Source organism: Alexandromys fortis, unplaced genomic scaffold (genome assembly GCF_014885135.2).
Source record: "Alexandromys fortis isolate MF-2015 unplaced genomic scaffold, M_Fortis_MF-2015_v1.1 scaffold_94, whole genome shotgun sequence".
Lineage (NCBI taxonomy): Eukaryota > Metazoa > Chordata > Mammalia > Rodentia > Cricetidae > Alexandromys > Alexandromys fortis.
Window position 1 is genome coordinate 5,115,258 of NW_026067979.1, and position 23,250 is coordinate 5,138,507.

At 39.7% G+C, this 23,250-nt stretch overlaps 1 protein-coding gene across 1 annotated transcript; it reads left to right on the forward strand.

The window, feature by feature from the left end:
- The first annotated feature begins 10,357 nt into the window (after positions 1-10,357).
- LOC126511124 (serine protease inhibitor Kazal-type 7) lies at positions 10,358-13,576 on the forward strand. Its single transcript, XM_050158035.1, has 4 exons — positions 10,358-10,457; positions 11,355-11,380; positions 11,856-11,980; positions 13,329-13,576. Exons 1-4 carry the CDS (start codon positions 10,397-10,399, stop codon positions 13,372-13,374), a joined length of 258 nt encoding a protein of 85 aa, XP_050013992.1. The 5' UTR covers positions 10,358-10,396; the 3' UTR covers positions 13,375-13,576.
- The last annotated feature ends 9,674 nt before the right edge of the window (positions 13,577-23,250 follow it).

The window sequence follows — 23,250 nt, forward strand, 5'->3', positions numbered from 1 at the left end:
GTTTATGTTCCAAGATCATTGGGTTTATTATTATTTATTATTATCATTATTACTATTACTATGACTCACTTTTCTCATTTCTCCAGATTACCCCATAACATTTTTTTTTCTGCCACGGCTCCCATCTCAGAGCAACCCCTCAGTGCTCCCAGCACCTCCAGTGCTCCCACTGGAATTGCGGTTCCTGAGAACTCACATTTCAACTTAAAAGACTACAATCTATCTTGCCTGTGCCTTTCTAATTCTCTGGCACTCCTAGACCAAAAAACCTGCCTGCTTTCTGTCACAGATATTCCTGTCCCTACTTCTACTCTTTTCTCAGGCTTCCTCCTTTTTCACGCAAGTCCTCTCTTGCAGCATGGTTAAGCTCTGGTCTGTCTCATTTTCCAGTGCCTGTTTTAAAAAAGAATTTCCAAAGTTGAGTGAGAAAAACAGAAGGATGATTTTTACACTCAAAGACTTGGGTCAAAACTGCCAAAACCATCAAGTAACAACATCACTAATAACAAAGAACCAACTAAAATGGGCATTACTTTGGAAATCTGAACATTTACAAGATATCTCATCTGCAATACATTTACGTACAAGGCATTTTGCAGTGAAGAATTCTAGTTTATTATATTTATTGAATTATTGCATGCATTACTTAATAATTAAAATATTACATTGATTATATCAAGACAAATTAAAGAGTATGACTAACTTTCAATAATATTTCTCTAAGATAATTTTTACAGTCTTTAGTATCAAATAGAAAATATTAAAAATATACATTCACTTATTGAATTTAGTGAATTGTCAAGGAATTTCTGTTTAGTAAGTTCACCTAAAAACAAAAACTATCTTCAAAATTATCAGGGAAATTAATGTATACAACATAATGCACACATTTTATAGTCTATGCATTATAAATACACTTATTGTTTTATTTATACATAGTATATGTAACTATAAAATATCTGTCATTACATTTTCAAGCTATAAATCTCCCTTAAATTAAATATAAAGATAATATGACTAACATTTTAAAGATAAACTACTAATGATAATCCTATGACAATAGTGGCATGTTTTATATTAGCTTATTTAAACTTTTCTTTTACTGAAATGTGTAAGCATTAAACATGTAAATAAAATTTCTAGATAGTTTGTTTCCTAATTAATTGAGCAAAATGTTCTCAACTCTTAGACACATGCTATAACTGTTATTGCTATATTATATTGTTTTATTATGCTTATTAATATTTGGTACTTTACCTTAACCAGAAACATCTCACTTTTGAATTGAATTACACTTTTCCCCTTTTTGTTAGCTTTCAGAAAATTGCATACAATGTATTTTTTCGTATTTGCCTCTCCTCCTACTCTTTTCAGAATCACCCCCATGACTTCCCAACCTGTCCCTTGTCATACTGCCAAGTTGTGCTACCCATGTATTCGTGGATGGTCTCCCCTAGAGGGTGGTCAACTCAACAGGGAAAACACTCTGAAGGAAAACTGACTCTCTCTGTCAGAAGCTACCAGCTGCCAATAGCTTCTTAATGGAGACATTTTCCCAACAGAGATCCCCTTCTCTCAGATGACTTTAGCTTGTATCAAACTAACATAAAATTATCCAGCACAAGAGATAACACAGTTCAGCTACTAGGTTTTATATTTTTCTTATCTCGTGGTGTTTAATGGGGACATTGTTGCACCGTTGCAGGGTTCACTTCACTTAGATTCATTTTACATGTATTTGTGTACATATTTCAGAAAGCTTCTACAGTAGGTTTTCATATAATTATTTTGAAAATGTCATTAATTATTAGGTTACTTAACTGTTCTTTCCATATTCTCTCCTCCACTCTGACCACCCTTCCCACCCCAATACAACTCTTCCTGTTTCTTTATTCCTCTTAAGCCCTTTACAACACTATGTTCTAGCTGTCTTCCCTGGAGCTCATTCCCCAGTGATGCCTTACTAATTACTTGACCTCTATGGGCTTTCAAAATGGAACAGACATATTGGAAGACTCATAGCCAATGTAGGAAAATGAGAAAAAAAAAACACACTATGTTTGTGAGTCTCACCTCACTCAGAGTGATTTCATTTCTCTTTACAAATGCATATATAAGAAAGATTATATGTGTTATTTGTAATTTCAGACAAAAGTAGTATGATTCCTTACGAGTTTTGCAAATATCCTTAGTGTTATTAGTCCCTCTTTTCCTCCCCTTCTGCATTGGCATCCTTTCCTCATCCTCAGTTAAAGCTCCTCATGCTTTTCTTATTTTCGTCTTCATGTAAGTTGCATCCTACTATTCCTATCTCTGGCACTCCTCCCTAACACACACACACACACAGACAGACAGACAGACAGACAGACACACACACACACACACACACACACACACACACACACCGAAACCCTTTTACTTTTCTGGTTTCTGTGGTTATTCCAGGTTATATACGCACACCTGAAGATTTGGAGCTAGAAACCACCAAAGAGAGAATTTGTGGTGTTTGTCTTTCTGGGTCTGGGATATGATGCTCGGCATAATATTTTTTAGTTTCATCCATTTACTTGAAGATATCATGATTTAATTTACCATGTTTTCATTATCCATTCTTCAGTTGAAGAATATTTATGTTGTTCTATTGTGAATATAGTAGCAATGTAGAAAACTGTATGTTAATTCTGGTCATTTTGTCACGTTTTATTAAAGGAATTGTTTGCTTATATATTTTCCATGCCTCCTTAATTGTGTTTATACCCTGACCCTTTCAGAGACATAGTTGTCTGCTTAGCAGCTCTAGTCCTGGAACTAGTTCTATACCAGGCTGGCCTTGAACTCACAGAGATCCCCCTGCCTCTGCCTCCCAGTGCTGGGATTAAAGGCATGCAATAACACCACTCAACAGTTTAAACCTCTCTTAAGCCCTAAGTATTCCTTCTGGTATCCTCTGTAGAGCTGACTTACTGGTTATAAATTCCTTCCATGTTTCATCACAGAAAGCTTCTCTTCTGATTATGAGTGATAGTTTTCTGAGTACAATAGACTGGCATCTGTATCCTTCCATAAATTGTACAATACTGTCCTAAGCCCTTCTGGCTTTTAAAGTCCCCATTAAAAAAATCAGCTGGTATTCTGATGGGTGTGACTTTGTCTTTCTTGTTGTTCTTAATGCTCTTTCTGTTCTGGGTTGCCTATTTCATTCACGTCTTGAGGAGCATTTTTTCTGGTCCTGTCTAGTTGGTGTCCTCTATGCTTCTTGTATCTTGATAGGCACCTTTTTACTGAGTTTAGGGAAGTTTTGTTTGCTGATTTTTTTGAAAATATTGTCTCTACCTTTAACCTAGGTTTCTTCTCATTCTTCCATATTTAACATTTTCTTTCATTCATTGAGTGATCCAGTTCTTCTCCTTGTCTTCAAGACCCAATGCTCGTTGGTGAGGCTTTTCTCTGAGCCTATTTTTGACTTTCTGAAGTTTTCATTTTGAGTTTTAAGTTTTTCTTTTCTTCATAGATTCTATATCTCTTCATTAAATCTTATTTTCTCATCTTGAATTGACATTTTTTCATTCACCTTTTTATTTATGCTTTCATAATCTTCATTCAAGAATTTATTCATATCCCCTTTGAATTCCTTAAAAATATTTATTATGATGATTTTAAAGTCATTGTATTGTAAATCATTCAAGTTGCTTTTCTCTGGGAGTAGTAATTTTGTAGGAGACACACTGTCTCGGTTATTCACATTGTTTGTGCTTTTGCTGTGGGACTAAGGCATTTGAAGCTAAGTTGTTGATAGTATTTCTTGGTTCAGCTATCTGGCCTTTACTTAATTTAGAGGACATTTAAATCTCTTGTAGTTTCTATAACTTGTCAAGATGAATACAACTTAGGGTTCAGTCTTAGGAAATTCAGTGTTGATGTTCAAATAGGGTATCAGATGTGATCCTGGTTCAGTTAGGGCTGTAGAGGACACATGGTCAGCTGGCAGGCAGTGGAGGAGGGTGACGTTTACAGCAAGAGTCTGAGTGACTACTTGAAGAGGAAGGGTGAGAAGAGGTGATTATCACAGGTGAGAGCTAGTGATCTAAGATCTCTGCCCAGAGATAAGGAGTGGGTAGGCACAGGTCATGTGATTCTCTGGCAGAAAGGCAAGTTCATGGAAGTCTGGGATTCCTATCTGGGAAGGAGAGACCTATGGTCTCTTTTATCTACAGTTTCCTTTTTTGGGGGGGAGGGGTTTAAGTGTCCTGGTCAACTATGCTATAGAAATGTTACACAGACTAAAAAAAACTTTTCATAAATTTTAAATTGCAAGCTATTCTAAGGGGAGTGATAAAAATCTCACACCATTATATTCCAGCTCAGCCAGGATATGACTCATACCTTTCTCTAGTATAGCTACACTGGTCAGGCCATTATCCCATTAGTCATCCTTGGTTGACAGACGTGCTGTTGCATGTCACATTGTTCCTGTCCAAGATGATCACTCTGTAGCAATGTAGTACAGCATCATAATATCTATATCATTCATTCACTTTACCTGATCTTAACCTTTCATCGCACATCACCATGTATTAGGCTATAATGCAACACAATATGATACCTTGTATAATAATATCCATTATAGTATAATTTATAATTGTTTTATTGTGTTGCCGGTTACTGTTGTTTATTTATTATGCCTAATCCATAAAAGTTTACCATAGGTAGGGGCACACATGGAAAATACAGGACTCTATAGAAGCAGGCGCTCACAGAGGGCCATAAAAAGGACCTTCAGAAGTTAAGAGGTGTGTAGTGTACAGAGGTAAAACCGAAGTAAAAGCTCAGGAATCACACCTCTCCTACTTTCAGCCTTCAAGGTTATCTGTTTAGTGGTGGAGTGAGTCAAAATACAAACTCAAGAAAAAATAAGTTTGCCGGCATTTCCAGGAGAGGAGACCAGTCTGGCTAAACCATGTAGTTACTGCGAGCAGGAGAAAGGGACAGTGATAAAGAAGTTGTATTCGGGGAGTTCTGGAAGATTAGACTAGAAGAAAGGAAAAAATGAAAGCTAAAGAAGGTCTTAACGGCGGGCTCTAACTTAGTAGGATTGGTGTCCTGACAGAAAGAACAAATTTCAGGTGTATGTACTTAGAGAATAGGCCATGTGGAGACCATTGTGAAGCTTGTCTGTCTGGAAACCAAGGAGAGAGGCCACAGGAAAAAACGTCCAAACCAACCATTTGGTGATATCACACTAGAGCTGTGAGGAAAGAAATCTCTCTTATGTTTAAGCTCCTCAGTTTTTGGTATTTTGTTACAGCCACCTTAACTAACTAACATTATCTGATGTTGGTTGACTTTTAGGTTATAGGCATCCTTTCAGAGCACAGAAGATGTGATTTTTATCAATTACTGCTGACAGCTGTGTACATGTCAATCAATATCCAGATATGTGATGTGAACCAAAAGGAGAATTGGTAGAGTCTGTTCTCATCCCCTTGTCTCATAACTGGAACTATTCACTGACATGGACCAGAAGGTCATTTTTCAGTAACAGGGTCCTGAAGGGGATGTTCCAGGGGATGAGAAATAAAAGACAGAGGATAAAAACTGGGGTCTGGAGATTTTGCACAAGCTATATCTTATGCCAAGCAAGCTTATTATAAAGTACAGCATATTAGATACTATTTTCAGGGGGTGGGAATGGAACAAAGTCAGCAAAAGCTAATTAAACAATGTTGCCCTATAGGAACACAGGTATATTACTGACTGAACACACAGCAGCCTTGGGGTTCTCAGGATATGAAGCCACAGCTCCCCCTTAGGCCATTACCAGCTCTGCCAAGAATATTCCTGGTTTTGAGAAACAGCTTTGCTCCTTTGTACACCAGAGAGGCATTGTCTCCCCAACACACAAGTGTATGATGGAAGCTGTACTAAGAAAAGACAAGAAGGGGAAAGAAAGAAAAGCCAGAGTACAAGGCAGACACATAGTAAAGGGAGCAGAAAGAAAAAAAAAAAAACATTGGCCAAAGATGGCTCATATGAATGGAGACTGCACTTTAGTTTTCTGGCTGCCCAGAACAGAATAATTACACAGAGACTATATTAACTACAACAATGCTTGCTCAATGATTCAGGTGTATTCCTAGCTACCATTTCTATTAATCTGTGTATCACCATGAGGCTGTTGCTTACCGGTAAGTTTTCTGGTCTCTTTCTCCTTTGGCAGCTACATGGCCTCTGCCTAACTCTACCTTCTTTCTTCTTTTATCTCTGCTTGGAATTCCCACTTTCCTATATTCTGCACTGCCATAGGCCAAAGCAGCTTCTTTATTGGCCAACAGTAATAAAACATATTCACAGCATGCAGAGGGAAATCCCACATCAGGCGTAGCTGAATGTATGAACACAATTTAAAATTGTAACAAGGAGACCTTGAGGTATTAGGTGGTATGCTTCAAAAGGCATAATACCCAAAGGTGTCAAAGGCAAGGAGCTCTGTGGGCTGGGGACAGGTGTGGACACAGCAACGAGAAGGGAGAATGGAATAAAGAACAGAATATCAGCCTCCCCTTCATTGCGCCACCCCTTAGCCCCATTTTTCACTTCACATCTTAATTTTCTGGAGTGTGATTTTCTTCTGTTTAGTGCTGGGCATGGAACTCAGAATTTCAAGAGTGAAGCAATTGCCTATCACATAATAATTATTTAATATATGTTAGTTTTGTTATCACAGTCTGCTCCTATAGATACTCTTCTGTCCCTGGATTATGCCCATTTGTGATGCAGCTTGCCCACCCCAGAAATGTGCCCCCCAAATGTGTGGTTCACTGTTCAACATGAAGATTCCTGCACCCCAAAAGAAGTTTCCAAAACCCAAACCAGCCCCACACCTGATCCCCTGACCTCACTCCCCCTCACAATTTATCTCCACCCATCCTCCTCGGCTTTAATTTTGTAAGCACCCAGAAGGTCCTGAACTCGGCCCCACCCTTGAGAAATCCATTTTGTCATTTGCCTTCTAACCATAGCCTGCACAATTATTTCTGTTCTCCACACCTACTAAATCTATATTTTGTTTAAAACTTGACCTTTCCTAGGAAACTAGCAGGTGTTTCCGGAACGCATGACTCTCTTCCAAATCTTGGTACTCCCTCACACAGGGATATGCCTGTCAGATGTCACAGGTGTACTCATTCAACATTCATAAAGTCACTCCGTGTCATGTGGACTTTGAGAAAAATGTGCAGCAAGGTGCTAATTGTGTTTGAGCTTTGTTTAATGGGCATCACTTTTTATATCCATTTCAGATGATCTGACAGATTCCCATCTACTTTGGTGAAAAACCTTCTTAAGCTACAGCACAACTTAATTCTTCTGTTGTCAAAAGCAGGTTATGATGGGCTCCATTTCCTGATCTCTCCAAAGAGCCGTCTCCACACACACCTACCTACCTAGTCACCCATCTTCTAGGACAGAGGGGATGACTTCATCTGTGTCCTCGCCAAATGTATCTCCTTTAGAGGCCTCCAGTTAGCCTTATAGGCCTCTAGTTAGCCGGTGTCTAGTTAGTTTTATAGGCCTCCAGTTAGCTGGTCTCTAGTTTGCCATATAGGCCTCTAGTTCATCATCCTCCACTTTGTGTCTTTACCATTGACTTCAAGATGTTCAGTAAATACGAGACTTTGCTGAATGAAGCCAAAGTTTCTGCCATCTCATTCTTTTCCCTGATGCTCAAATATCCAAAATAATACTTGGTGAGCCTGTAGTTCCACAGCATCCTGATCATCCCTGATCTCATTCACACTCCTTTTTCACCAAAAAACAAACAAATGAAACAACAAATCCTATGCTTTAGAACTTAAAAAAAATATTTTGAAACATGATGGCTTCAGGTTGGTATTCCTTATCTGTAAACTTCCACAGCAATCAATAAAGCTTACAACTGTTGGTCCTTATTAGAACCATCACTTCTTGCCTGGGACTCAGCTCTGCATGGTCTCCTCTGGTAATTAGGGTCATGATGTTAGGAAAATTATAGAAGTCTCCAAAGCTTCAAATTGCAAAGTGGTTGAATTAGGACAATGATTGCCCTCTTCAAAGTGTTGTCCTGAAATTTGCATTCCACAACATGAGCTACCGTATCAATACCTGATTATGAGCCTAGCACTTGATACAGTGCACACACACACACTCATAAAAGAATTATATATACAGTCATCCTTTAGATAATGATATTTTAGTCAACAACATGCTGCACATAGAATGGTGATCCCAGAAGATTATAGTGAAGTTGAAAAAAAAAATCCCCATTACCTAGTTGTTTTTAGCCAATGTAACTACTTTACCCAAAGGTACATAATAGTTGTGTTTCATAGTGGTAAGTTTATTTGTAACGATGAAATGCATTCAGTTCAACTGTACTACTGGTCATATAAAAGTACATTGTGCACAATATGCAGACACAATACCCAATAATAAATGATGATAAATAGCTAGTGTATGTTGTATTATATACTTTATATTATTTTAATACTTACTTCTTATATGAAAAGAAAGTTTATTACTGTGTTATTTTAGGCAGAGTTTTATTATACCTGAAGTTTACAATGACTCTTAATTGTATTATATATCCAGCACTTTAATGTCATGCTATCTTATTCAAATGATCCTAGAAGAAATGAACTATAATATACATGCATTTTGATATATGTCTACATTCACATGTAAATACATGTAGATTATGTGTACAAAAATGATAGCTTGGGTACATAATAATTATACTCTCTAGTTTTTATGCAACAAAATTGTCATAACATGCTACCTGCCCTCCTACCACATCATGTGTGTGCACATGTGTGCGAAGGTTCACTTAACAGTTCAAAACATCCCATGGGGTAAACATTAGTTGTGTTTTCTGAAATGGAGAATTAATGTTTCTAGAAGTTAACTAACATATCCAATGGCTTTTAGATGAACAATTCAAATGAGATCCAGGGTATACAATGGTAGCTATTTTAACAAGATTATAGTGCCTCCCCCTCAAAGTATGCAAAAGTCTAAATTTTAAGGTGATACAATGTCATTTATAAGTTGTTTAATATCATCTAAATATCCTGTGTTTTGGAACACACGAAATGAAGCTTACTATGCAATGAGCTTTATAAGGTTCTGCCTTCCTGGGTTTCATGCATGGCCTTGAGCTTTGCAGACAAACAGCAGGCACTCAGACAGCACTCAGGACAATGCAGTTACAGTTTAATTACCAGCAACCCAACTGCTGACTCTGGTCTTTTCACTGAACACTAACAATCACAGGCTCGTGTTCAGGCACACTGCTTTAGAGCAGGCGTTCATGTTAAGGACATTTTAGCTATGTTGTAACTAATGACAGCCCCCATGGGACAGAGAGGACGCTCAGGCTCTGAGGCAGTCACTCTGTTGTTTGTCAACTACTTGTCATTCTCGTGTTGACCCTTCAGGGGACGAGGTAAGAGTGACCATCATCCTTCCACATCCCTTACAGCTGGAGAAGAGCATGGGAGCAATAGCTGTGCGACAGGGAAGGGAAATGACAGGGGCATCTCTTCTGGCATGGAATACAGAGTTCATTGACGGAAAGGGACAAGCCTTCAGAACATTCCTTCACCTCCCTGGGCACCAGTCTAAACAGTGACTGCTTTGCCCATTTGGCAACCAGACTGGTCTCTATGCAGCATCATTACCTAACCACTCACTCACAGAGGTACAAGCTCTAAGTTATAGAAATCTCAAAATTACAAATAACTGTCATATGACCGGGTTTTCCTTTCTGGTAAAAGTCCACAGCTTCATCAACAACTTGTCCAGTGTCTCATCGCTAGGAAATGCCAACATCTTTCTCCAAGCCTCATGAATGCCAAAGCTGTTGTTAGCTTTGCCAGACCCCAGCATGCTTAACAGGTTCACTGCTTTGAAAAGGAAACTTTGTTTTCTCAGGGTCTAAACTAAATGTAGGTATAACCATGACCTTCCATTTGAGTAAAATAAACAAAGCTGGTGATTTCTTTTTGTCTCATAGCTAAGAAACCCAGGCTTAATCTCTTCTGCATACTTATACTCTGAAAAAGTTGAGTATAACTAACAGTCTTCACTTATGCAACAGACAGAAAAATACTCCTCACCTCAAGTGACCTCCCTGCCGGTGAGGAGGGAAGCAGCAATTAACTGACAGGAACTGCAGCTCCACTCGGGGTGTGTGACATGCCTGGAGAGCTTCTCGGGTCCAGCACTGACTTTGGATGAGCTCACAGGAAAGGTGGAGAAACCAAAGCTTTCCACATAAATATGACCCCTCTCCAAGTGCACGGCACATTCAGCTTCAGGTGGATCCCAGATCACTAGCCTCCTCGACACGGCTCTCTCTACCATGAAGGTCGTCGGGGGCCTCATTCTGTTCTTCATGGCAACCTATGTCTGCCACAGCTTGGGTGAGTTGGGTGTAGTCAGTGTCACATAGGTTCCTGAAGATTGCTTCTTTTCCATATATTTTCCCCTAGGATCTAAGTTGTTGATATAAATATCAGGTCAAGCAGACTTAAAGGGAAAGAAACAGTTCTGGCTAGGGAGAAAGATCATGGTTCTATCTGTACTTTGAGGGAGTGGGTTTAATGTCATCCCTTGGAAGCATTTTTACTTGGCATCCACGGACACAAAGGGTCCTAATTTCTTTATAAATTGTATTGCATACAGACATACACAACCGTGTCAGTAGATGGCTACTCCTCAGAGCGGGGATGCAGAGTCCTAGGTGTCTTCATGGATCCACATAGTAGGCTTGGAATAAAGCATACTTCTCCAGAAGGCTCAAGTTAATGATCCAGCCTTTAAGTTGTGAAAAGAGGTTCAGTTAAAATAAATGTCTAACACATTAAAGACATTCATTTACTTTTCTGTTTGTTTCTTTGAGATAGGGTTTTACTATGTAGCCCTATCGCTATGTAGACCAGGCTGTCCTTGGGCTTAACAGAGATCTGCCTGCTTTTGCCTCCAGTGTGCTTTGATTAAATGTGTGCCTCGCCACATGGAGCTCTTTTCATTTCTTTATGTTGATTAATAGAGAAAATATATCAATGATAAGGAGTCAGTGGCAACTGACTTTATCAAGTCTCCCTTAAGTTCCAGAAAGAGTATATAAATTTACCTTGCTAATTCAAGGGCTTACCCATTGGCCACTCAAGTTCCTAAGCCAACAGCTGTGGTGGGGTCTATACTGAGATTCATTGCCAAAAGAAATGAAACTTTTGACTGAAAGACAAGGCTTTCATTGAATAATGAAATTCCAGGCTTTGCTTTATTTTTAATATTCCATTGTATTTGTCTTCCAGAAGTGACCAGTCACCCTTCACCAACGGTAAGTATGTTGAACAAAATTGTAATTTCACTTTCTATTGGCTATTATTTAGTCAACAAATATTTGTGAAAGATCGATAGATGGTTCATGTCGTGTGTGTAGGGAAAGCAACAGAGGAGACAAACACAGATGAAGAAACATTTTCCCCAGATGAAAAGAGGCATTATAATAGAACTTCTCTTACTCAAGTGTCCTAAATATTAAATAATAGGAGATCATGTAGCACTAAAGCTAACTCTCTGACACAGAAATGATCAGCGATTGCTCACCAAGTGTGGCATTAAAAAGGAGGAAGGGTGCTGGCACTGCTGGCATTTGTCATGGTGGTAATGCCACTATAAAAACAGCTTTAACAGCATCAGAACATCTGAGATGAGCGAAACTTCAGCTCTTGCAGCCTGTCATCTAGTTGATCCAACATAGTGACACTTGCGGTATTTGAGAAAAACCAGGACTTTCTCTTGTGTCTAACCAGGTGGACTGTGACATATACAAGAAGTACCCAGTGGTAGCCATCCCCTGCCCCATTGAAAACATACCAGTTTGTGGTTCCGACTATATCACCTACGGGAATAAATGCAAGCTGTGTACAGAGATCTTGTGAGTATCAAACACAAAGAAAGTGGACTGGGAACAATATTCTCTACTCAATCCTTCCTCTTCCCAGGATCCCTCTTAACTCTTTATACTCTACTTATTTCCATGCAGAACAGAGCATGGGAAGAAAGATACAACGGTAGCTGAATCAGACCAAGGCTGGGCCAGCTATTCTGCCAACTTGAACTGCTCCTATCCCAGCACATATCTCTAGTTATTGTAATTCTAGGAAGGCATGCGTTTTCAAGCCCATATTTGCTCCTGCAACTGAGAGGCAAGTCAGGAGTCACCAAATGGGTTAAAGTGGCCATTTGGATGGCCCCCAAACCCAAGTAAAGTTTTATTATTTTAAAAGTGGAGTTCCACACAACTTCCTATATGAAGAAAGGTTCCTGAATGATTGAATAGCTGGAATCCACTATCTCGCATTGTTTCTAAAATACTAAACAACTTTAATTCATCTGGACTTTATTCTCAAGTTGCCACAGGCTCTAAGTAAGGATCAGTAGTCTTAAGGGAGAAAAGGCAATGAAAATCATTGGTTTGCTTTTTTTTTCTAAAATAAAGAATACAGGCTGTTCTCTATTTCAACAACTATTGTATCAGTATCCCATGGAATGCTTTGTTTAGGTATTTTGTTTGACCTGCACAGTGTTGGGGAGAATAGTAATTAGGTAGATATCTCCCTTGTAAAGTGCAAGGTGAAAGTTAGTACTTACTATCTTAGACCAAATTCACTTTTTATCATTGTTAACTACCTTTTACCCACCAGCATTGGGCCACATATGTCCTGTGTTCTCACCTTTATGGTTATCTTAGCAAATTAGAATAACAAATAGGACCTGAACCCAGAGAACATGTCCGCACACATTTCTGTTTGGGAGCTTCCTTTCACAGAAGGAAAGATTCTTTGATGCAGATGCATAGATAGTCCTGGGCCATGAAACTAGGCATGTTCAAGGCCACGAGCCCCTGAGAAGAACATGGTGAAGGTATTGCAATATCCAGCTCCATCATTGCCTTGCTGAACATGAAAAGCTGAGAGATGGGCTACCTCAACTCCCTTTGTGGAGTCTTCTTGTTCTTTCAATGCCTTGGGTGATCTTCTTGCCTCTGGTATCCATGGAAGAAGTAGACTGGGATAGAGTTATCACTGAAGCAGAGAACCTCTCCTCTGTGACAACAGCACAATGTTCTGGAGTCTTCCTTTCTGTGGAAAGAGGTTTTACTCCACGGCCTTGTTCTTATCGGTAAAATAGGTCCCACTGCTACTCCAGAAAGTTTTGTGCGTCTTTTCAACTTTTATATGTTCCTGATCTTGCTGAGTCTTGTTCATCATGTCTTCCCTCAGGAGGAGTAATGGAAAAATTCAGTTTCTTCATGAAGGGCACTGCTAACTTCCCCATGGACAAAGAAAGAACGATGATGCCTTCATGGTGTGCAGGCGTGTGGGCTCTGGTAGACTTCCCTCCTTTGCTGATGTTCTAAGGTGGCGTCAGGGCTAAGTTCAGTTGTCCTTACTGACAGCCCCTGTGCTCATCCCTATTGACTCACGTTTCCTGCCAAATTACCTTCTTTTCCCATCTGAATAAAATACAAATCTCTCCAGAAAGTATACTTTCCTTCTGCTTGTTTGTTTCGTCAGTAAAATATAGCATCTGAATGATAAAGTAAACTGAGAAATAGAAACAGACAAATCTTCTTTTTCAGTAGAACTTTAGAACAAAAAACCCAGAGTGGTTTTCAAAATCAAACACATCCAAGCCACACACACAAGATGTCTACACACAGATGCACAGGTTCCAAGTGACTCCTGCCTGTCTTCCAGTCTGTAACTACTGTCCATGGATGATATGACGTTTGTTTTCATCTTTTTCATAGTTCCATAAATCAAACCTCTTTCGTTCTCAGAGAATCTGTTGTCCCATTTCTTTCTATACCATTGCTTTTGGGCCAACCTTCAGTAGAACACAGAAGGGAAAGTTATTATCCCATGGGGAAATGTAAACATTACTGTAGAGGTCCAGTTATTGAAAGACTCCACTTTTGTAAAAATCACATTCACAAGACTATCAACCACAGACCCAGTAACTCCACTAGACAAAGAAGTGTGTTCCTTTCCCAGTAAATAAATTTTCAAATAGCTTAAGGCGAGTCCCAGGTCTCCTTTAAATTTTATTTTCTCCTAAGAGCTGAAGAGATAAGTTCAGTTGATAAAGTACTTGCCATGCAGGTGTGAGGACACGAGTTTCATCCCTAACATCAGTGTTAAAAACCAGGAATGATAATACACACATATTATCCCAGTGGTTGGGAGCTAGGTGCAAGTGGGTGCCTGGGGCTTGATGATCATAAGGCTCTGCTCTGAGGAATAGAAACCAAGGTTAATCACTGTTCTTCACTCACATCCGATCGCATATACATGTATATCCACACATGTGTGCCAACACAAAACATGGATACATATTATGTGACACATATAAATAACAAATTAAGTAAATTTTTTATAAGATAAAAACTACTTGATCACTTTATAGAGAGCCCAGTTCAGAAGTGAGTCTTATCCTTTGTGCCTTTGTGTTGTTGTTGTTATTTTTTATTTTATTTTATTTTATTTTTGGATTTTTGAGACAGGATTTCTTCATAGCTTTTGGTTCCTGTCCTGGAACTAGCTCTTGTAGACCAGGCTGGCCTTGAACTCACAGAGTTCCGCCTGCCTCTGCCTCCCGAGTGCCGGGATTAAAGGGGTGCGCCACCACTGCCGCTGTTGTTGTTATTTTTAAATACAAAAGGAAAGAGGAATGTTTTTCATCAGGTTTTGAAAATAAAGTCACAACCTTTAGAGACCAGGGAATACTGTCCAATCCTCCACCATTGCATTCTGCTGCCGCCCTTGAGTACCCTCTGCATGGAACAGTAGAACTGCCCTCATTCCCTGTCCGATGCACACCATCCAGGCTTCTGCATCACTTTTTCTACCCACTCTATGCACATAGGTGGTGACCAGGTCCCTGGTTTTCACTTCCTGTCTGTGTCTGAAGCCACGGGACCCCTACTAAGGTGAGAAACACCACCACTCACTGGCTGGCCTAGTGACGTGGAAAGAATGCCACTATGTTGACTGCGGAAAAGAGCAAAAGAACAGTCATGTGAAGTGTGAGGACGGAAAGAAGAGACTGGCGCATTGTACTTTGTTCCATCTCTGCCAGAGATGCCTTGGTCAGATGACTCGGATGTTCTGCTGCTCTGCACATGACTCTAAAATGCTCCTGGAGCAGAAGGAGAGAGAGCACAAGCAAGGAACTCAGGACCGCGAGGGGTGCACCCACACACTGAGACAAGGGGGATGTTCTATCGGGAACTCACCAAGGCCAGCTGGCCTGGGTCTGAAAAAGCCTGGGTTAAAACAGGACTCGCTGAACATAGCGGACAATGAGGACTACTGAGACCTCAAGAACAATGGCAATGGGTTTTTGATCCTATTGCACGTACTGGCTTTGTGGGAGCCTAGGCTGTTTGGATGCTCACCTTACGAGACCTGGACGGAGGAGGGTTTTCCTTGGACTTCCCACGGGACGGAGAGCCCTGATTGCTCTTTGGGCTGACAAGGGAGGGGGACTTGATTGGGGGAGGGGGAGGGAAAGGGGAGGCAGAGGTGGGGAAGAGACAGAAATCTTTAATAAATAAATAAATAAATAAAATTAAAAAAAATAAAATAAAATGCTCCTGGAACCAATTAATCAAAGACAGGTGCTTGAAATGGCAGCCTCTGGCCTGTGATTACATTCCTCTTGATAAACTAGTGAGAATATCCATTTACTGTTAAAAAGACAACACAAAGATGCTGAATGTCATGCCTGGGTCAGAGTAGGTGTGACCCAAGTGTGAGAAATCAGACTAGTCTATTCAAACTAGTGTTAAACATTTCTACTTTGTGTGAATATTTGGCCTGTATGTATGTTTATGTAGCACACACATCTCTTGTGTCTAAGGACTTCAGAAGAGGGTTTGGGATCCCCAAGAGCTGGAGTTCTGCATGGTTGTGAGCTACAATATGGGTGCTGGGAACTGAACCTGGGTCCTCTGCAAGAACAAGTGCTCTTAACTGCTGAGCCGAAAAACTCAGACTTCCACTCACATCACTGGCCATCTTTCTTGGGATCTTGGCTTTAAAATTGTCAGACAATGTTACCTACATCTGTGGCAGTCATTTCTTTATGGCTGAATAAACTTCCATGCGTAGATGCAAAAAGTAAAAAAGAAATGAGGAGCAAGGTATGGGAATACGAGGAAGCAGGAACACACACCAAGTAATGTTTGCTGGGCCACATAGTTCAGCTCCTCTCATCCTCATTCCTCTTTGTTTGTTCTCCCTATTGCTCACTCCTCTAGTTTTCCAGTCATCTCCAGAGATTTTTTTTTCGAAAGCAAAGACCTCTCATTCATCATTTAAAGATGCTCTGGTGAGTCTCACTCCTACCGCCTTCCAGCACCCCAAACCCATCCTCTCCACTCTTCCCTCCAGTCTATCCACCATGCTCAGAAACTACTGTGCACTCTTCCAATTAGCATGTGTTTATAGCCCTTTCCAGCTCTCGGATTTCAGCACCGCCTTTCAGCCCTTTTGCTATTGTGTCTAAAAGGCTTGCTCTCTCTGTTCCTTTCTCCTAGATAAGCACCTATAATATGCTCCCATCAATTCTACCGCTGTCTGCCTCCTATGCTCTATCGAACGTACACCTTGGAAGCCATGTGTTCAAAATTGCCAAAAACTAAGAAAGCAGCAAAACAATGGTGTCTTTTTCTAGTATCAATTCCTGCATGCAATATCTGCATGAGCTCGTGTTCTACACCAACACGCACTCTGAACGCTTCAACAAGCTTCCTGGAAAGAATTTGCAGGTACGCAAACGATGGAGAGCAATCAGTGTTGCTCTGGACATTCTGCAGGTGCAACCAAGAGGCAGTGAGCTCGAACATGCCACAAACGAAGACTCCTTATTGCACTTTTTTTAAACCATCTCTTACAACACCACTTTGGAATTCTCATTAGTAACATGAAAGGAAAGTTGCTGTAAGGTTTTAAAGATACAAATATAAAGTGAATCTGTTAACATGGCCAAAATCCGTTTCCAGGGCTGAAGTTGACACAAATTCTCAGACACCTCACCCTGTTCCATTTTAAACTAGATTGTTCATATAATTAAGGAAACCAGACATGACTTCACCCAATAATCCGGTCTTTCAGAAGCAAGTAAACCATGTCTCTGTCAGAAAGCATGATGCTGAAGTAATAACTTTGCAATGTTCTTTAAGAGTAAGTATACAGATCAAGGCTATAGAAGCTAGAATCATAAAGTCATCCCTTAATTAAATCCACAACCCTGGACGCGTTCTGAAAACCCACACACTCAAAGTCATGTGGCCATGTAGAATTAAGCTTTTGAAGATCTCTGTGCAAACAAACGAACAATCCTGTACGAATGCTTCTGGGAACTCAGATCACTTGTAATTGTTCAATCCTCTCTAGAACATGAGGCATTGGATATTTATTCATAAGTAGGCTCAGAGGTTAAAACAACTCAAGCTAGCTAACCACACTCGGGGGACTTCTCAAAGAACAAGATTGGCTTTGGGGTGTGATTCTGTTCCCACAATCATGCTGCATCCCTCATTCATGGTTTTGTGTGCCTATGTGTGAGTGCCCTGTTCTCCGGAGGGCCACGCTGCACCTGAACCCCATCCTCTGTGAGACCTTGCAGCACCCTGGCCTCATTTAGTTCCTCCAGCACGTGTTTCTTCCTTCCCCACCTCACTCCTTCTAGAAATTAAGCCTAATGGTGCACACTCAGAACCACCACGAGTGAGATTTCTCTGTGCTTTCTGCTCACCCTGCCTCTGCTTTCCCTGTAAGGTTGGGCTCCACTTTCTTACTTCTCTGTAATCCCCACAGGTTACTTCAACTTTTTGTCATCGCATCCAATAGGTAGGAACCTGTCCTCCCTAGCATATGAATTCTGTGCAAAGTTTGTGTGATGCCATGGCTAAGATTGGGGAGACTGCAAAGTTAGAAAGCTCTAGGGTCGAGGATAGGTTAGCCATATTCTGAGTAACCTCAGGAAAATGGTTTGTCTTTTGACTTTTAGTGCCCAGCTGTCAAAATAGGTATCTCAGATCCTTATAGATTGTCTTCTATAAGACAGACAGAGTATGTAATACCGTGTCTGATACATAGTTAACCAACACATGGCGGGCTTAAAGAAAAAAACAATAACAAAAACCCTGTGATTGTCATCGTGTGCTTACTAACTAGGTGATTTTGAACTTACATGTTTTATTTCCACTTTTGCACTAGCTGCCATCCCTGCTTGCTCTTGCCCTGAGCTGCAACACAGTCAACCACCTAGAGTAGCAAAAGTCAGCCCAGTGTCTAGACTGCAACAAAGTAAAAATACACAACCATCCTGTGAGAGTCTCTGGAAGAGTTATGCCATTTACTGATTTGGGGGTCCAAAGCTACACAATATCTTTTCTGGCTTTGGGATTCCTTATAACAGGGCTTTTGTTTTGATCCACGAGTGTCTTTTCTGGACATTTGGTTATTTCTCTACTGCCAGTTCTATAGTTAATGAGGCCTCACATGAATATGTAATCTTTAATCTTTCAGAGAAAAAAAACATTAAAATAAATCCAATCTTGAATGTATTTGAAGCTATATATCCACTGTTCTAGTGTCTTAGAGTTCTACACCCACCTGAATTCTATACTGACTAAAAATAACAAATGGGATAAGTATTATTTAGCAAGGACAGAGAGAAGGAGAGCCACTTCACTGCCTCCATATATTAAGAAACGTCCCCCAAGTGGGTGGTTGATGGGTGTTTTTAGCTTAAGAAAGGAAGCAGAGGTGGAACCAGGTGACAGCTGGTGGCCAGAGTAGCATTAAAGAATGGGTGTTAGGGAATAAGCTTATACAACATTTTGAAGAAACAGTTCATGGACCTGCTTGATGGACATTGGAACATTTGTGCTATTGTTAAACCATATGTCTGCCCCACACATTCTTCTTATACTACTCATGATATAATTAAATCAGGTAGAGGTATGAAGAATAAGGACAATAGGAGTAGGTGATCCTAAGTATAAATTTTCTCTGACTTGTGGGTTTGCTAAGAGCATCAATACACTTAATTTTAAGGAAAATGAGCTTCTTTCTTAAATAACTCCATGCTTCTTTGATCACAAGGACATTTTGCTTCAAGGGACCTATCAGTTGGCTAAAATGGTTCCAGTGTGAGCATGAAAGCAGCCTGAATGGACCAAATGTGCAGAGAAAGGGCAGGATGTAGTAGGAGGCGCATCATTGTGGTTAAAGGTTTCCTTCTTTCTCTATAAAAGCTTCCACGATGAACAAAGAGAAAAGTTCAGGATATCTTATAAATGAAATTTTTTTTGTGAAACAAGAACTCTGGAAATTGAGTCTGTTTAAGAAGGAAATAAATAATCTAGTAATTCAACAGGCTTTGGGGTTTTACAACCCAGTTGTAGTGCCTTCTTTTAAAAATAATTTATTCATAAATAAAATATAAATCACAATAGAAATTAGGACAAAAAGTCAAAATCTTACAATCCTTTTTGAATATTTCCTTTTATTCATGAGATAGTTTCCCTTTTGTTTTCAGGGTATATTCGTTATATAAAATGATGCTTCACCACAGCCCTTCTGTACATGTATGTCAGATGCTCTGCCCATATTCAGTGTCCATTATCTTCTTCTATTCTCCTTCTCTGCTTTTGTTGGTTTCCTTCCTGCTCCTAAATAGTCCATTTTCTGCTTTCTTGTCATGCAAAAATACTATAATTGTATATATGCACATATTTTTAAATATATAGGTTGCATATATTAATGAAGAAGATGTCATATCTGTCTTTCTGGATATGATTTAGTTTGCTTATGATGGCAATCTCTAGTTCTACTTTTCTGGAGATGTCATAACTTTATTTTTCTTTATAGCTGAACAAAATTCTATATTTGTATGACATATTTTCTTTATCTATTCACCTGACTCGGGAAAATCACATCTTTAAGAAACCTCTTGGCATTTCACTTTTTACATGCATAGACAGTTTTTACATACTGACTCTAACATCATAAATATTTTGTTTGTTAAACCATAAGAATATTTGTTTTTCTTTGGCCTTTTTCTCCTCTCCACACCTAAGACTGACGTCCTAAGATGTTTGGGACAGACAATAGCACTAAAAATGTAACTGTCAGAATAATAATAATGTGAAGTTTACATTTCTTAAGTGCACCAGCAAAACTGACATTTACTTTAATAATTATTTCATGACATAAAATTAAAGCTAGAATATTTTTGTTATTACATATTTCGATTTGTTTTTGTTTTCCTCCATTTTATTCTCTCAGAATAGCATCTGCCTTAGGAACTGGCACTGGGATCATGGAGGTGGGGGAGAAGGGAGGGTGGAAGGGGAGGAGGAGAGGAAAAGGGGAGGTGGGCGGAAGACTTAAGGGAACTGGATAGTCGAGATGGGGAAAGGAGGCTTCTTTGATAAGGGATGGTAGCTCTGTTCATCTGTGGTGTTAGAATAAGATTTAGGATATACTGAAGAACTATGCTTTGTCCAGCAATGGCCGAAGTCAATTCTTTTCTAAGGTCTATGACCTCACTAACCTCAGAGAGTTGCCTAGGTTTAACTACCAGAGCATTATTTTCTTCCTGTTGAGTGGGTCTTCAGTGCATTAATTAAACATTACACATTCATTTTAAGCATTAATCAATTAGACAGCTGTTAGCTGTCCCCAAAAAGTGAGCGCCACTTATTGCAACTTTTATTCATTTTCTGCTATGCTGGTAATTGCGATGGTTTGTAGGTGTTGCTCCTAAGTAGGACTGGTTAATTGCTTGCTTCCTTTGGCAAGTTGCATAGTGTCTTCTGAAGCCATGGAAAGTAGGTAGATCCTCAAGTCATCCGAGTCCTATGTCCTGGGTATGCAGCATCTTCAGCAACAGGGGCCTCTCCTTAAGCCCTGAGAGGCAACTAAGGGCTACATCAATAACCAGAGTCACTTGGACTACATCGATCCATCGTTTAAAAGGAGGGTTTCTCATGCTCATGACTTGTAGAGGTTATTATTTTTTTTTGGTAGTCTACAGCACTTAAGGGAAATATTGTCAGCCCGAGGATCTTAACTCACTTTAAAAGTATATGTGTGAACACACATACATGTATATATGCACACATACACACATATACGTGCATATCTGTACACATACTTGTATGCATTGTGTATTATCTTAGGTAAATGTAAAATAAATTAAAATAACCTGATTCTTAGATGCTTTATCAAACAGCTTTGATGCTATTTTTCCATCGTTCCTCCTTCTCCTTTTCCTTCTGTATTGACCTCCCTCTCTCCTACCCAGCTGGAACTCCCTCCATGTTGTTTTGTTTCCTACTTGATATCACCTGGATCTTGCTATCACACTCCTAGGACCCTTCCCCACCTGTGGTCTCTTTATACTTTTCCGGGCTTTGTGATTAGTCCATTCTTATACACACAATTTGAAGCTAAAAATCTCAGGTGAAACAGAGTACGTGGTGCTTGCTTCTCTGGTTCTGGGTTACCTCACTCAGTAGAATCTTTTCTGGGTCCATTTACCTGAAACAATGAGAAACATGGAGAGCAATAAAACAAAAGAGAAGACCCAATCATATGTGAGTACTCATAACTATGGTAATCAAATATTTGACAAAGTGATGTGTGTGTGTGCATGAGTGCATGTGTGCGTGCGTGAATGTGCCTGTGTGTGTGTGTGTGTGTGAAAAGACAGCATCTTTCTCAAATGGCGATGGAAAAACTTAGATGTCCTCATGCAGAAAATACCATTTTGTGTATCATGTCAAGAATATTTTGAGAAAGTTTGATTCAGGATAAGTTCCTTTTTCTTGTTGGGCAGATTGTGCATAGATGTTTCTAGTTCTTTAAAAAAAATTGGAGATTGTTTGGAAACAATCTTTGTCAAGGAATCGGGGGCCACTCATTCTGCACACCAGCAGATTTGTAATATGTTCACACAGATCATAATTCTTGTGATTCAAAAATGCCAGATGTTTTTCCTACAGAAGAGAGGTAGACCCCAAGGTGTTTGACTGTCCCTCCGATTGGCTCCATTCATGTACCACCATATTTGAACTGTTCATTTTTTGCTGGAGAGTGTGTATCAATATTCAAACCATGGCAACTAGGATTAGTGAAGACACGTATAAGCTTATAAACCATGCTGTAATGTGTCCTAGAATCCTTCCAGTTGAAGAGGAATCTAAAGAAAAGAATCAAATAGCTAGTAACAACAGCCATCCTGATCGCTGTATCAAACCCACATGAAGATGAAACTGTTGTGTGGAAGTGAGCACTGAGCCCAAGCACCTGCCTCTAAAACTTTGTCCTACCATCATTCAGTAGTTCTGAGGTCTTGGACACCTTCACTTCTCTAAAGCCTTGTCTCTGTCTTTATAAAATGAGGCAACGACACTACCCACGTCAAGCTTCTATGTTAGTCAACTGACTCAGAAGATGTGAACACACTCAGTAATATTAATATGCCAGGCAAATGTAAGCTAGCATTAATTTAGGTCGTATTATGTAATCATCTTGCAAAGGAATTTTTTCTCAATGACGCACCAAGTCTTTTTAAACTTGTTTAGGGTTCTGTTCATGGAAATCGCTGTTTCTTAATAGAGATGACACATCTGGTTGGCACAAGCACGAAACCTAAATGATCTGGGCAAGTCATAGCATCTCACTTCTCATGCCTCCATTAATGCCTTCCATCCCTTCAAGAACAGTAAACCCTAGTGACTCCATTTGTCTCCTCAACTGAGAACCTAAGTCCAGAAGATCCTGGAGCTCTTTCATGACAATGATCAACTCCTCTGGTTTCCCTTCTTATTTATTTATTTTTTCTGACAATAAGTCCCTGGTCACGTGATCTCAGGATTGGAGTCAACCATCCACCCCAACTCCTTTCTGTATAAAGACATTTCTTAAGAGATCCATGGAAGGTGACTGACCTTCAACTAATCTCTGTTGGAACAGAGTTCTCTTGTCAGAAACCATCAGCCAGGGGTGCTCATGACAAGTTTGCATCAGCTGAGACATAGTCTTTACTTTATTTAGAAATGAGCATCGATTAATTCATCATTTACAACCAACACGAGGTTTAACAGTTTTTAAAACATATCAC

What these genes read in the sequence shown, in the direction of transcription:
- LOC126511124 (XM_050158035.1), top strand. Translation starts at nt 10,397, where the DNA reads ATGAAGGTCGTCGGGGGCCTCATTCTGTTCTTCATGGCAACCTATGTC. An exon ending in CTATGTCTGCCACAGCTTGG is followed by an intron (nt 10,458 to 11,354) that starts GTGAGTTGGGTG and finishes TTTGTCTTCCAG; the next exon opens with AAGTGACCAGTCACCCTTCA. An exon ending in AAGCTGTGTACAGAGATCTT is followed by an intron (nt 11,981 to 13,328) that starts GTGAGTATCAAA and finishes GTCTTCCCTCAG; the next exon opens with GAGGAGTAATGGAAAAATTC.